The following is a 15828-nucleotide window of genomic DNA, read 5'->3' on the forward strand; positions in this document are numbered from 1 at the left end:
GATGTTGTAATCTCATTTGTGGCTCCATATATCTTCTGAAGGATAGAGTGTTTCATTTAAGTGAAACACAGCTGAATAGAAAGCTAGCTTATTCTAGATTGTGAGTGAACGCAAATACAAACATCTACAATAAATATCAGTTTCTTTCAATTTTTTTCAATAACTCCCCTCATAATAGAGAAATTTAAAGATGCCGCACTGTTCCAGTAATGGAGGTGATACTTAAGATGTAGGAACCAAAGTAGGGCATTTGGCCCATCGGGTCTGCTCCACTATTCAATGAGATCATGACTGATCTGATGTGATAATCTTCAACTCCACTTAACGACCTATCTCCATAATCCTTGATTCCCTTACTGATTAAAAATCTGTCTATTGCAGCCTTGAACGTACTTAGCCTCCACAAACCTCTCAGCTAAAAAATTCCACAGATTCACTACCATCTGAGAAGAAATTCCCCCCTCTCTGTTTTAAATGGGAAACCCCCTTACTCTGAGATAATACCCTCTGGTTCTAAACTCCCCCCCCCCCCCCCCCAGGAGGATACAACCTCGCAGCATTGATTCGTCAAGTCCTCTGAGAATCATATATGTCTCAGTAAAGCTGCCGCTCACTCTTTTAAACTCCAATGAGTACAAGCCCAACCTACTCAAACTCTTTTGTTGATCGGAATTTTGAAAACAAAATACGCTAGCAGCACTCAGGAAGAAGCAGCTGTGCGGAGAATAGAACTTTATTGATATGATTTATGTTAAAATAATACTATCAAAATTCTCTGGATAAAATTATGTATTCTAAAATGTGACACTCATTGTTAATGGCCTGTTCTTTCTTTGCTGTTTGGTAACTCAAATTTATTCCCATAATTTCAAATGCATTCCCAGTTCGCTTGTTGTGATGTACAAACGAGAATGTTTGTGGGGATAAGGAAAGCAGTTAAAAGTTGTGGTTCATGTTAGAACCAGTGACTAAGGCATTGAAAAGTTTGAGGTCCTATAGTTTTTGGAGTTAAGAAGTTAAAGAACAAGACCTCAAAGGAGGTAACCTCTTTTATTACACCACCACTATACTCCTTATACACCAATGACTGTGTGGCCAAATTCATCTCCAGCTCGATTTTCAAGTTTGCTGACAATATCACCATAGTGGTCGGATCTCAAACAATGACAAGACAGAGTACAGGAATGAGATAGAGAATCTGGTGAACTGGTGCAAGTGACAATAATCTCTCCCTCAATGTCAACAAAATAAAGGAAATTGTCATTGACTTCAGGAAGCATATGGAGAACATGCTCCTGACTACATCAATAGGGATGAAATAGAATGGTCGAGACCTTCGTGTTTAGGTGTCCACACCACCAACAACCTGTCCTGGTACCTCATTCCCATATCCACATTTCCCCCACTCCCCAACACTATAGTTAAGGAAGCCCAGCTATAACTTTCTCCAACTTTTACAGATACAATCAGGAAGAATGCTTTCTATGGTGTATCACAGCCTGGTATGGCTCCTGCTCTGCCCAACACTGCAAGAAACAAAAGAATGTAGCCCAATCCATCATGCAGTCTCCCATCTATTGACTCTGTCTACACTTCCTGCTCTCTCAGCAAAGCAGCCAGCATAATTAAGGATCCTGCACACCCCAGACATTCTCTCTGCTGCCTCCCATCAGGAAAAAAATACAAAAGTCTGAGGTCACGTACCAACCGACTCCAAGAACAGCTTCTTCCCTGCTGCCATCAAACTTATGAATGGACCTATCTTGCATTGTGATCTTTCTCCACACCCTAACTATGACTGTAACACTACATTCTGCACTCTCTCCTTCTCCATGAATGGTATGCTTTGTATAGCCTGCAAGAAGTAACATTTTTCATTGTATACTAATACGAGTGACAAAAATAAATCAAATCAGTGCCACAGAATATAGCAGCTGTAGGAAAAGAGTGCTTAATGCGTGACCAGGAGATGAGGCTTTGGATTCCTGAAGCATTGGGATGAAGCGTGCCTATACAATGATGGAAGTGTTCAAGGGGCCTGGATCCAGTGTTCTCCCAGTGCCGTAGGGGAAACGCCAGAATGAAGGATTTGATCAAGCTGCATAGTGCACTGGAGAGGTGAATGGCATTAGGATAAACAGGAGTTCAGAAATACGAAGGATCAGATAGGGATATAGCGAGGCAAACTGAGATGGGGATAGACCACTGCTCTTTTTGATATGTTACTGAATTGGATTTGATTAAACAAAGCTTAATAAAGAATGACTTGCATTTAAATAGCAGGTTTCACAACTAATAGATGTCTCAAAGCAATTTACTGTTAATAAGTACTTTTGTAGTGTAGTGTAGAAAATGCAGCAGCCACTACATGCGCAGCGAATGGCAATTAATAACAGCCAGATCATCTGTTTTCATTATGTTGATTGAGGGAGAAACATTAGCAAGGATACCAAGAATTACTCCTTGTTCTTTGAAATAGTGTCATCGATCTTTTAGATCCACCTGAGCAGGCAAATGGAGGCCTTGGTTTAATGTCTCATCGCAAAGACAGCACCAGTGACACTGGAGTGTCAGCCTCGATTTCAAAGTTTCACCCAATGTTAGATATTGTGGTAAACGGTGAGGACAGTAGAAACGTTCAGGATGATACAATCAGACTGGTGAAATGAGCAGAAGTTGGGAACATGAAATTTAATACACAATGGGGTTAATTTTAGTTGCAAGAATGAGAGGGGAGGAATGTGAACTAAATGATACAATTTTGAAGTGGGTGCAGGTTGAGGGACCTCAACATGTATGTAGTCAAATATTTGAAGCTAGCAGGAAAATGTGAAAATAGTTGCTTATAAAAAGCTCCTTGGAATTGAGTTATGCTCCTGTTGAAGTAGTGGGTGGAATTTTCCTGCCCTGCCTGCCACAGAAATCATAGTGGACAGGACAGGGCCGTGCAAAGGTATGTTTACCTCGGGCACGATTTTTTGATCTTGGGGCATGCATGGCTGGAAAATCCCACATTATATTCAATCCTAGACATCATGCTATAGAAAAAATGTCTAGGTCTCAAGACCCTGGAAAGAAATGAAGATCAGAGACCTTGGAATGTGTATCCACAGATCCCTGAAGGTGGGAGGGCAGGTAGATACGGTGGTTACGAAGGCATATGAGATACTTGCCTTTATTAGCCAAGGCATGGAATAGAAGAGTAGAGAGGGCCGACTGGAACTCTGTAAAATGTTGGTTAGGCCACAACTGGGGTACTGAGTGCAGTTCTGGTCACCACATTATAGGAAGGATGTGATTGCACAGGAGATTTATATAATCAGAGGAAGATCCACCACTGGAAAGGCTATTCAACCCATTGTGCTTGTGCCAGCAGACAACTTGTGATGGGAAAGTAGGATAGGCAAAATGAGGATATTACATTAGTCCAAGTCCACAGTAAAGGAAAGCATTGGTAGAATCTTTAGTAGCAGGCACAATGAGTTGCAGCAGAAATGGGCAATGTTGTGGAGATGGAAACCAAGATCTAGATGTTTGAAGCTCAACTATGGGTCAAATGTAAATTATATCTGAATATCAGATGAGAGGAAGACGGAGTCAATGAGAAAGATACAAATTCATTAGTGGGAACTGAAAAGGTGCTTCAGTTTTCCCACATCGGAGTTATTTCTGGCTTGTTCATGACTACATGTTTGCAGGCATCTGACAGAACCAAGGTGAAGAGGTAACTAGGAGGAGTGAAAGTTTGGATCCTCCCTTTCCTCATTACACATTGTTCTCATTGATGATGTAAATGATGAAAAAGATGAAGACCGGAGGTGTGGCCTTGGTGTACAGCATGGGGGAGGTGATGGCCTACTGTTGTCACTAGATTATTAATCCAGAGACATAGCTAATGTTCTGGGGATCCAGGTTCGAATCCTGGAATTTGAATTCAATATATCTGGAATTTGGAATCTAGTGCTGACTGTGAAACCATTTTCAATTGTTGGAAAAGCCCACCTGGTTCACTAATGTCCTTTAGGGAAGGAAATCTGCCATCCTCACCTGGTCTGGCCTACATATTACTGGAGCCAGAGCAGTGTGATTGACTCTCAACTGCCATTGGAATTAGGAATGGGCAATAAATATTGCCCAGCCCACAATGCCCATGTCTCAGCAATGAATTTTAAAAAAGGCAAACAGTCTATGGAGAAAGGACAGCTGTATTTTGGCTGGCTGGAATAGGCTATTTGGCCTGCTCTGCCATTTGATAAGATCATGGCTAAGCTGATTGTGGTCTTTACTTTCCTGTCCACCCCTGACACAATTTGATTCTCTTGTCATCTAAGGCAGATGGGTATGGAACGATGCAAGGGCAATTTGCAGAGAATGGTTGTGAATGAGGACAAAGTGATTACCTCTGTTAGGGCTGCAGAAAGGTCCCAAAGCATATTGATTGAAAGACAGAATGCCAGAAGTGACAGACTGAGGGGACTTGATGGAAATGAGGTTATCAGTGAACAACTGAACAGGCTGATATTAATTACAAAATAGAGGGCTTACATTTTTAATCCCCTGTTTCTACTGCAACATGATTGCAGTAAGGTGGACTAGTTGGCCTTGGAATCCCTAGGCTACAGAAGATACATTTCAGCCCGGTATTGCTATACAGTAACTTCTGCTATTAATTTGATAAGGTCATGAATAGTATTGGCTGTGATGTGCTCAGTGAGCGAACGCTCCACTGATGTACACTATAAGCTTACACAGGATAGCCATTGTATTGATAGGCAAATAGTGCAGCCAATCAGACCCAAACAAAAAAAAGTTTACAGGTTGAAAAAAAATTGAGAGCCGGTACAGAGACAAAAGTCTGAATGGCCTCCTGTACTTTGCCTGTAACAACTCATAACATTGTTTTTTCCATGGTATTTAAACATGTGCGCACTGGAAGTTTTTCACACTTTGCAGAGCGGCTGAGGACTGTTAGAGGGCGCAGTCTGCGATTGCTCCTCCAAAGCTCTGGGTGGGGGGGTGCTCTTGCTCGCGGCGCTGCCTCGTTGTCTGCGGCCTTGTGCTTGGTGTTGGAGCCTCGAGTCTCTGCCTCATGCCGGTAGACACTAAGCGGGTGCGGGGCCCAGAAGAATCCCAGTCACCGCTGCTGTTTTTGGGAGCAGATGGGGATGCGAGGCCGAGGCCCTTGCAGCCCCGGGCGGACGGGCGATCGGCGGCCGAGCCCAGGCCGGTGTTTGCCCGGGCCGGGCTAGTGAGCCAGGCGGATGGCTCGGTGTATGCTGAGTACGGGCGGAGCAAGGTGTTGTGCGCCGTGTATGGACCCCGGGAGAGCGACAGGAAGGAGGAGCGCCGCCTGAGCGGAGCCACCCTGGGCTGTGAATTCAGGTGAGAGCGCGCGGCCGAGCGGAACCATAAAGCGCGCCCTTGGTGTGGTTTACAGCGCCCCCCGCGGTGGGGAGGGCTCTCAGCTGGTGTGTGTCGGGTCAGATGGTCTCAGGTCTGAGGACTGCAGATGGTGTTGGTCATTTCCAGTTTAATGGGTGTGGTGTGTACCAGGGTAGGAGATAGGTGTGAGTCGGCTGGTGATTGGTGGATAGGGAGGTCATGGGCTGATGTGTGTGGGCCCAGGGAGATTCCCAATCAGATCTCTGACTCCAGGATGCCCATGAAGCGATAAAGTGAATTGGGGAAACAAACAATTTTGGCTGTTAATTAGCCTGTTACCAATTATTGCCTTGATGTGGAATGCTGGCATTGGACTGCGGTAAGCACAGTAAGAAGTCTCACAACACCAGGTTAAAGTCAAAGAACAACACAGCACGGGAAACAGGCCCTTCAGCCCAATGAGCCCGTGCTGCCATTTTACCAATGTGCTTTTCCTCCTCCATCCTTGACCCATGTCTATGCTTATGGTACCCCCATTGGAAACCAGATTAAGGGGAGAATGATTTAGGGACAATTTGTTACACCAATCAGCCTAAGAGCACATCTTTGGGGTGTGGGAGGAAAGAACATAAGAAATAGGAGTAGGAGTAGGCCATCTAGCCCTTCGAGCCTGCCCCGCCATTCAATAAGATCATGGCTGATCTGTCGTGGCTCAGTTCCACATTCCCGCCCTCTCCCCATAACCCTTAATCCCCTCTCTTATCAAAAACCCATCAACCCGCATCTTAAAAATATTTAGCGAGGTAGCCTCCACCACTTCAACGGGCAGAGAATTCCAGAGATTCACCACCCTTTGAGTGAAGAAGTTCCTCCTCAACTCCGTTCTAAACCACCCCCCCCTTTATCTTGAGGCTGTGCCACCTAGTCCTATTATCCTTTCTGAGCGGGAAGAGTCTCTCCACCTCTATCCTATCCATCCCATTCATCATCTTATACGTCTCAATGAGATCTCCCCTCATTCTTCTAAACTCTAACGAGTACAAGCCTAGTTTATTCAGCCTCTCCTCATAGCTCAACCCCCTCAACTCCGGCATCAGCCTAGTAAACCTCCTCTGCACTCCCTCCAAGGTCAAAATATCTTTGCATAAGTACGGCACCCAAAACTGCACACAGTACTCCAGCTGCGGCCTCACCAATGCCCTATACAGCCGCAGCAAGACCTCCCTACTTTTATATTCAATCCCCCTCGCTATGAAGGCCAGCGTCCCATTCGCCCTCCTGATCACCTGCAAGCTGGGTTTTTGCGACTCATGCACAAGGACCCCAAGGTCCCTCTGCACCGTCGCCTGCTGCAGTTTTTCGACACGTAAGTGATAATCCTTCCTAATTATTCCTACCAAAGTGGACCACCTCGCACTTGCCAACATTAAATTCCATTTGCCATTTCCTGGCCCATTCACCCAGCCTATCTAGATCCTTCTGTAGACTCTCCACACCCTCTGCACAATTTGCCTTTCCTCCAATCTTGGTGTCATCAGCAAATTTCGACACCCTACACTCAGTTCCCTCCTCCAGATCATCTATATAAATGGTAAATAGCTGAGGCCCCAGCACCGACCCCTGGGGCACTCCACTAGTCACCATCCGCCAATCCGAATAGCACCCATTGACCCCCACTCTCTGCCTCCTATTTGACAACCAATCCTCTATCCACGCTAACACCCTACCCCCAACTCCCTGTCCCCTGACCTTCTGCAATAACCTCCTGTGAGGTACCTTGTCAAACGCCTTCTGAAAATCAAGAAAGACCACATCCACTGGCTCTCCTCTATCCACCGCCCTAGACACATCCTCATAGAACTCCAGTAAATTTGTCAGACACGACTTCCCTTTAACGAAATCGTGCTGCGTCTGCTCTATCAAGCAATTCCTCTCAAGATGCCTCGCTATTTCCTCCTTGATGACAGATTCTAACATTTTACCTACAACAGACGTTAAACTAACCGGCCTATAATTCCCTGCCTTTTGCCTGGCACCCTTCTTAAACAATGGCATAACATTAGCCGCTTTCCAATCTTCCAGCACTTCCCCGGAATCCAGCGACGTCTGGAAAATAACCACCAACACTGGAGCACCTGGAGGAAACCCACACAACCACAGGGAGAATGCGCAAACTCCCACAGTTATTGGCCCAAATCCATGAATCTGCACAGCAAACAGTGATAGTCACTGAGCTGTTGTGGTGCCCATCTGCTGGTCCAGTTTAAGCGTACACAAACAATGCAAAGTACTAGGCTACTCTTGAAACATCCAGGAGCAGCCCACGCACGACCCACCACATGTATGCCCCTCATTAGACAACAAGGTGGACCGACGCACCTGTGGAGTAAAAGAGAAAAACATCAACACATGTAACAGTTGATTTCCAAGTACGTCCTGAGGCTCTGATCCTTATTTAAAACAGTCTCCTATAACCCTCCATCCCTATTTCGCTCATGTGTCTAAGTAAACCTTAAACAAGTCCAGCATGCCTGCCGCCACCACTTTACTTGGCAGTGCATTCCATACCCCCACGACCCTCTGTGTGAAAAACCTCCCTCTAGCATCCAAATTATACCCCCCCCTTAAGCCCGTGGCCCTTCGTAATATTTGTCTCCAATCTAGGAAAAAGCCTGCCACTGTTTACTCTACCTATACCCTTCATTATCTTATACACCTCTATTAGATCCCCCCTCAATCTCCGTCTTTTTAAGGAAAACAGCCCCAATTTACCCAATCTTTCCTCATAACCCAGGCCTTCCATACCAGGCAGCATCCTGGTAAACCTCCTCTGCACTCTGTCCAGGGTCTCCACGTCCTTCCGGTAGTAAGGTGACCAGAACTAGACGCAGTACTCCAAATGCGGTCTAACCAACGTTCTGTACAACTGCAGCATTAGATGCCAGCTCTTGTACTCTATACCCCTTCCTATAAAGGCTAGCATACCGTAAGCTTTTTTCGCAACCTTCTCCACCTGTGTTGCCACCTTCAGAGACTTGTGCACTTGCACTCTCAGGTCCCTCTGCATTTCTATACTCTTAATAGGTCTATCCTTTATCATATAACTCCCCTCTACATTATTCCTTCCAAAATGCATCACCTCGCATTTATCAGGATTAAATTCTATCTGCCATTTATCTGCCCAATATACCAGCCTATCTATATCCTGCTGTGTTGCCTGACACTCCTCCTCACTGTCTGCCAATCCTGCCATCTTTGTGTCATCTGCAAACTTGCTGATCACACCACTTACGCCCTTTTCCAAGTCGTTTATATATATTACAAATAGAAGAGGTCCCAGTACTGAGCCCTGCGGCACACCACTGGTGACAGACCTCCAGCTAGAAAAGGACCCTTCCACTACTACTCTCTGTCTCCTGTTACCTAGCCAGTTCTCAATCCATCTAGATACCTGTCCTTGTATCCCATGAACCTTAACCTTTTCAACCAACCTACCATGAGGGACTTTGTCAAACGCCTTACTGAAATCCATATAGACGACACCAACGGCTTGTCCTTCGTCGACCGTTTTTGTCACCTCCTCAAAAAATTCTACCAGATTTGTAAGGCAAGACCTCCCCTTAACAAAGCCATGCTGCGTATCCCTAATCAGATCGCAACGCTCCAAATGCGTATGCATCCTATCCCTAAGAATTTTTTCCAATAACTTTCCTGCCACTGATGTCAAACTCACATGTCCTCAAGTCCTTACTCACCTGAAGAAGGATCTTGAGGCTCCGAAAGCTAGTGCTACCAAATAAACCTGTTGGACTTTAACCTCATGTTGTGAGACTTCTTACTATTACCAATTATTGCATCAGTGTAAGTTTTGTTTCATTTCCCAATCCAAATTGGAAACAGTGGTATTTCCGAGGGATTGGTATAGCAACATTGACTTTTTTTTATATATATGTATTAATAGTTTACACTTGCTTGCTTATAAAAGACACCGTTTCAGAATTTGCAAATTAATATAACTTCAAATATTGCCAATTATAAGGAGGATAAATAAAGATAGACTTCAAGAGAACATAAACTGGTGAAATGGACAGATATGTGCCAGATGAAATTGAATGCAGAGAAGTGTCATAGAGGTTTACAGCATGGAAACAGGCCCTTTGGCCCAACTTACCCATGCCACCCTTTTTTTTTAACCCTGAAGCTAGTCCCAATTGCCCGCATTTGGCCCATATCCCTCTATACCATCTTACCGATATAACTGTCTAAATGCTTTTTAAATGACAAAAATTGTACCCACCTCTACTACTATCTCTGGCAGCTTGTTCTAGACACTCACCATCCTCTGTGTGAAAACATTGCCCCTCTAGACATTTCTGTATCTCTCCCCTCTCACCATAAACCTATACCTCTAGTTCTAGACTCCCCCACCTTTGGGAAAAGATATTGACTACCTAGCTGATCTATCCCCTCATTATTTTATAGACCTGTATAAGATCACCCCTCAGCCTTCTACGCTCCAGAGAAAAAAGACCTAGTCTAGCTAGCCATGTAACCCAAACCATCAAGTCCCAGTAGCATCCTAGTAAATCTTTTCTGCATTTTTTCTAGTTTAATAATATCCTTTTTATAATAGGGTGACCAGAACTGCACACAGTATTCCAAGTGTGGCCTTACCAATGTCTTGTACAACTTCAACAAAATGTCCCAACTCCTGTTTTCAGTGTTCTGACCAATGAAACCAATGTCTTCTTCACCACTCTGTCCACCTGCGACTCCACTTTCAAGGAGCTATGAACATGTACTCCTAGACCTCTTTGTTCTGTAACTCTCCCCAGTGCCCTACCATTAACTGAGTAAGTTCTGCCCTGGTTCAATCTACCAAAATGCCTCACCTCACATTTGTCTAAATTAAACTCCATCTGTCATTCGTCAGCCCACTGGCCGAATCGACCAAGATAAAGAACAACAAAGAACAAAATCAGCCCAGGAAACAGGCCCTTTGGCCCAACGAGCCCACGCCGCCATCTCAACACCACCAGCCCACCTCTCTACCCACGACCCCTGTCTAATGTTTTATGGCCATCCAGATTGAGGGAAACTGATTTAGGGACAATTTATTCCTGCCAGTCAGCCTAACAGCACATCTTTGGGGTGTGGGAGGAAACCGGAGCACGCGGAGAAAACCCACACAAGCACGGGGAGAATGCGCAAACTTCCACAGACACCGGCCCAAATCCATGTGTCTGCACAGCAATCAGCGATAGATCCCATTGCAATCCGAGGTAACTGTCTTCACTGACCACTATGCCACCAATCTTGATGTCATCTGCAAATTTACTAACCATGTCCCCTATATTTTCATCCAAATCATTAATATAAATGACCAATAACAGTGGACCCAGCACTGATTCCTGAGGCACACCGCTGGTCACAGGCCTCCAGTTTGGAAAACAACCCTCTGCAACCACTCTCTGGCTTCTGTCATCAAGCCAATTTTGTATCTGTTTAGTTACCTCACCCTGGATCCACCAGATTTATGCAACAATCTACCATGTGGTACCTTGTCAAAGATCTTGCTAAAGTCTACGTAGACAACATCAGCTACACTGCCTTCATCTACCTTCTTGGTTACCCCTTCAAAAAACATAATCAAATTTGTGAGACATAATTTTCCACTCACAAAGCCATACTGACTATCCCTAATCAGTCTTTGCATCTCTAAATGCCTGTAGATCCTGTTTTTCAAAGTATCTTCCAACAGCTTACCGATCACAGATATGAGGCTCACTGGCCTGTAGTTTCCAGGCTTTTCTCTGCAGCCCTTTTTAAACAAAGGCGCAACATTTGCCACCCTCTAATCTTCAGGCATCTCACCTGTGACTAACAATAATTCAACTATCTTTGGTGGGGATGAATATGAGGTGATACATTCTGGTTGGAAGAACAAGAGGAGGCAATCATAGAATCCCTACAGTGCAGAAGAAAGCTATTTGGCTCATCAAGTCTGTAGTAACTCTCTGACAGTGTATCTACCCTGGCCCACTCCCCCACCCTAACCCCATAACCCCACGCAATTATGGCTAATCCATCTAACCTACACATCTTGGGACACCAAGGGATAATTTTGCACAGCCAATCCACCTAGCCATGCATCATTGGATTGTGGGAGGAAATTGGAGCATCTGGAGGAACCCCACATAGATACAGGGAGAACGTGCAAACTCCATACAGTCACCCAAGGCCAGGATCAAACGCGGGTTCCTACAACAATGTTTCTGAAATGGGTGTAGAAGCAGCAGGACAAGAGGGTATATATGCATAAATTATTTAAGATGAAAGGGCAGAGTGAGAACATAATAAGAAACAGGAGCAGAAACAGGCCATTTGGCCCCTTCAAGTCTGCTTTGCCATTCAATGGCTTACAGGATTTTGGCTGGGCTTTATGAATAAAGATAAATAGGGTGTGGCCGAGTAGTTAACACTGCTGCCTCACAGCACCTGGGTTTGATTCCCAGCTTGGGTCGCTGTCTGTGTGGAGTTTGCATGTTCTCCCCGTGTGAACATGGGTTTCCTCTGGGTGCTCTGGTTTCCTTTCACTGTCCGAAAGATGTGTTAGTTAGGTGCATTGGCCGTGCTAAATTCTCTCTCAATGTACCTGAACAGCTACCGGAGTGTGGTGATTGGACGGATTACACGGATGAGGGAATTCAGCAGTTTGAATAGATTGGAGAAACTGGTAGTGATGTGGTGTTTTTTTTTCAGAGACTTAGTAATACCAAAACTTCAGCTAAATCAGTATCTTGGTTAAAGACATGTCTTTATTTGATCAACGGTCTGAGGGAGAGAGTAGCATTAGGTAGTCCAACACCTCTCTGATGAGCATTCCAGTATCACTCTGAAGTTACAATACATCTGACAGAAGATTTATATATTTCTCAAGTTTGCTTTATCCGCCTTCCCTTTAGTTATGAACCAGCAATTAGCATAAATCAATCATTGTTAACACTTACCTTAGCCAATTACATTCTATCCTCTGACATAACGGGACTTCATTGGTTTGTGAAATCCAGATGCTTCTTCCCCCTGTCGCTTGGTAACACTGACGTTTAGCTATAGGGTTCAAAGATGCTGTTCTCCACAACTCTCATTACATCAGTGTTTGAGCCAAACAGCTGATATTCCCATGTTTGAGAAGCACTGTCTTATCAGCCCAAATTGAACAGCTCTATTCATTCTATGTCTTGAGAACTAGTATTATCCATAACTTACACTGATAAATATTAACACATTCTGTGGTTTAATTGTTCCAAAGAATGTGGTTCATCTCACTAAGTCTTTACTGCATCATGCTTCAAGGCAGCCTGCTTCTGGCTAAAGTGCACAAACCGAGTTTAAAAATACATCTGAAATGCATGTAAAATCCAAAATACATGTTTAAATTGGAAATACTTGTTCAAATCTCTTACTTGTTTAATCTTTTACTGTGAGTATATGTGTCTTTATGCAGACAGTACCTTTGTTAGTTTGTGAGTCTGATCTGGAGTCAATTCATTTAGTGCTAGTAGTTTGAGTGTTTTAAATCCCTGATTATTTGAAATTTCTCTTAACTGATAGTATTCACCTTCAAGAAATGGTTGAGAAGATTATTCACGGAGGTGTTCAAAATCATGAGGGGCTTGGGCAGAGTAGATACAAACTATTTACATTATCAAAACTTGAAGACCTGACGTTTTAATTTAACTCCTAGTTGCTGGTTACTTTCCAAACTGGACCTCCTGCTTCTCATTCCCCATCCTGTTGCTCACAGTATGGATCACAACCACTGTATCTTTCGCCTCCCTCTCCAATAACCTTTCGATATTTTGTTATCAGCTCCATAGAGGCTGATAACTTTTAAAAAGATATTGCAATTCCTAGTGACTAACTGGAAGGAACACATGATGACATTTCATGTTTTAGTCCAATAAATAAATTGTCTAAACATTTATAGGGAGGTGATGGCAGTGTCGCTGGACTGCTAATCCAGAAACACAGCAGATAGTGGAATTTGCATTTGATCGATAAAAAACAGGAATTAAAAGCTAGCGGCACTTGCTTAGCAATAACTTGTTCATGGATGCTCAGTTTGGTTTCTGCCTGGGATCAGTTTCCACTAAATCCCCTATCGTAACTCTTTCGTTAGCTAAGACGTTAATATCTTTCTGACTCTGTTCTGATTAGAAACTGTGAAGGCAGCCTCATTAAAACTCACTCTTGTATCAGTTATTTCTGATAAAGGGGTCTGGTGAAGCAACTAAATCTCCACAAAGACTTTAAAGGAACGTATCTAATGTGCCTTTGGTATCAAAGGGGCACTCTGTAGCAATGCATCAAAGTTTCCTTGTTTAATTTCTAAAAATGTCTAGATGATGTATTTATATGTATGGGTTAATTCAAGGTATTACACGTGCCTTTAAAACTATAAAGTATTTAAAACACCTAATTACAATTACTAGCAAACTTGCTCCCACTGATGAAGTGAATTCTACATCTAAGTTGATTAAACAAAATCCCTAGCAGTGTCTGGCAATCTTATAGTAACCCTTTTTTATCTTTCCTACATCTACCATATCTTAGTTTAAATTATTTCTATCTACTTTTCAGTTTGTTTATTCTACTACATTCTGTCATGAACTAAGCACCAAAACATTGGTTAAAACATTAAATGCTTATTAACTCAATGTTTCACATAACAGTACAAGTACTAGAGACACAAATTGCACCAGTTCCTTTGCTCTCTACACTGAATTTCCATTCTCACCATACACCCAACTTCTCCACTCTATGCTGCACTCTTTTTATATCCATTTGACAGAACACTCCAGCTAGGCCTCATCAGTATCTTGTAGAGATTTAGCACAACTTTCTTACTTTGCTACTCTGTGCCTTGTGAAATTTTGTCCTGTCAGAAATTCTGCTGAGAGCAGAATCATTAAAAAGGAAGTGAATAAATAATAGGAAAAGAAAAGCAGGATAATGGGATTGTGGAGAGCAGGGACAGTTGCACAATGGTCAATGGGGAAATGGCAAATTGAATCTGAGGAGGGTTGTAAAGGAACACCTGGAGCCACGGAATTTGTGCTCAATTCCGCAGATTGGCTTGTTTTGATTGTGAGCACCTGGTGCTTCATCATAGATCTACAGCCCAGCTCACATCAGCATCTTCAAGGTTATATTTTAAATAAATGAGAATCATAAAATGATATTGCCCAGAAAGAGGGTGTTTGGCCTATTGTGCCTGAGAGAGCTATCCAATTACTCCCATTCCCTTATCCTCTTCTCATAGGCTATTTTTTTGAGTATCAGATGAATAAATTCAAAGTATTTTGTTTTTCCCCACCTTGTAGATTCGCCCCATTCTCTTGCAAGAAGAGAGCAGCCTGGATTCAGGGCAACCTGGAAAAGGAGTACTCATCGATCATGGAACAGAGTTTGCAGCCTGCCATCTGCCTCCACAAGTACCCTCGATCCCAGATTGAGGTGTATGTGATGGTTCTGGAGAATGATGGCTCCACCTTGGCAGCTGCTTTGACTTGTGCCTCCATTGCACTGGCAGAAGCAGGCATCGAGATGTTTGATGTGGTAGTGGGTTGCTCCCTGAGACAGTATGGAGATGTTTCCCTTCTGGACCCAACAGCAGCCGAGGAGTACAGTGCATCCAGCTCCCAGGAGGTGGATAATGGCAGCTTAACTGTGGCATTGTTACCCACCCTTAATCAAATCTCAGGACTGGTGTCTAAAGGAGAATGGCAGGAGCAGACATCGGTGGAAGCAATTAAGGCTTGTGTTGAGGGCTGTCAGAAGCTGTACTCTGTAGTTCAGCAGTGTCTAACCAAATCCATTAAGAGAAAGATCCCACAGCTTGTCAGTAAGGCTTAGATACACCCTGGACATTCAGTGAATACTTGTCTAAAAAAAAGTTTCAATTTCAATTTTTTTACCGTTGTGTTAATTGCATTTACACGATTCAAGTTATAAAATATCCTTTGTTAAAAATTAACTGACGTGGGACCACACGCTTTTGGCTTGAAGATTGAAGTGACAGGTTCAGTTCCTCTCTCTGTGCTGTGTTGCTTGATCTACACTGATGCTGATGTTGGGGAGCTGCGATTGACTTCAATGCCCCTAGCTGGGAAGGGATAATCGCTCAGGGTTCTTGTTGCAAGTTGCTGTTCACTCACTCCTGTTGGAAGTGTGAATGTTGAGACATAATTAGCTTCTTGGCTCAACAGCAATTCCCCTGCAGTCTAGGCTCACAGTGTGAATAAAGTTGCACTCCAATACAGCCTGGCCTTCAAGTGAAGCAGAGGAAGTATTAAAAATTGAAATCTCAATGATATACCAGTCTCTGTTCACTTCTTATTTTTGCCTGGCCTCAGCATTTATTCCCCAACTTCCTCAAACAAC

The 15828-nt window shown here is 43.7% G+C and overlaps 1 protein-coding gene across 1 annotated transcript in view; it reads left to right on the plus strand.

The window, feature by feature from the left end:
- Nucleotides 1-5019: 5019 nt before the first annotated feature.
- Nucleotides 5020-15828, plus strand: part of setd6 (SET domain containing 6, protein lysine methyltransferase) — a 54497-nt gene continuing 43688 nt past the window's right edge. The window contains exons 1-2 of the mRNA XM_080187262.1: nucleotides 5020-5382; nucleotides 14769-15093. Coding sequence (XP_080043388.1) covers nucleotides 5090-5382; nucleotides 14769-15093 — 618 coding nt within the window. The 5' untranslated portion in view covers nucleotides 5020-5089. The remainder of the gene's footprint in view (nucleotides 5383-14768; nucleotides 15094-15828) is intronic.

This window comes from Carcharhinus amblyrhynchos, chromosome 4, assembly GCF_965287045.1.
Source record: "Carcharhinus amblyrhynchos chromosome 4, sCarAmb.v2.hapA, whole genome shotgun sequence".
NCBI classification, from domain to species: Eukaryota; Metazoa; Chordata; class Chondrichthyes; order Carcharhiniformes; family Carcharhinidae; genus Carcharhinus; species Carcharhinus amblyrhynchos.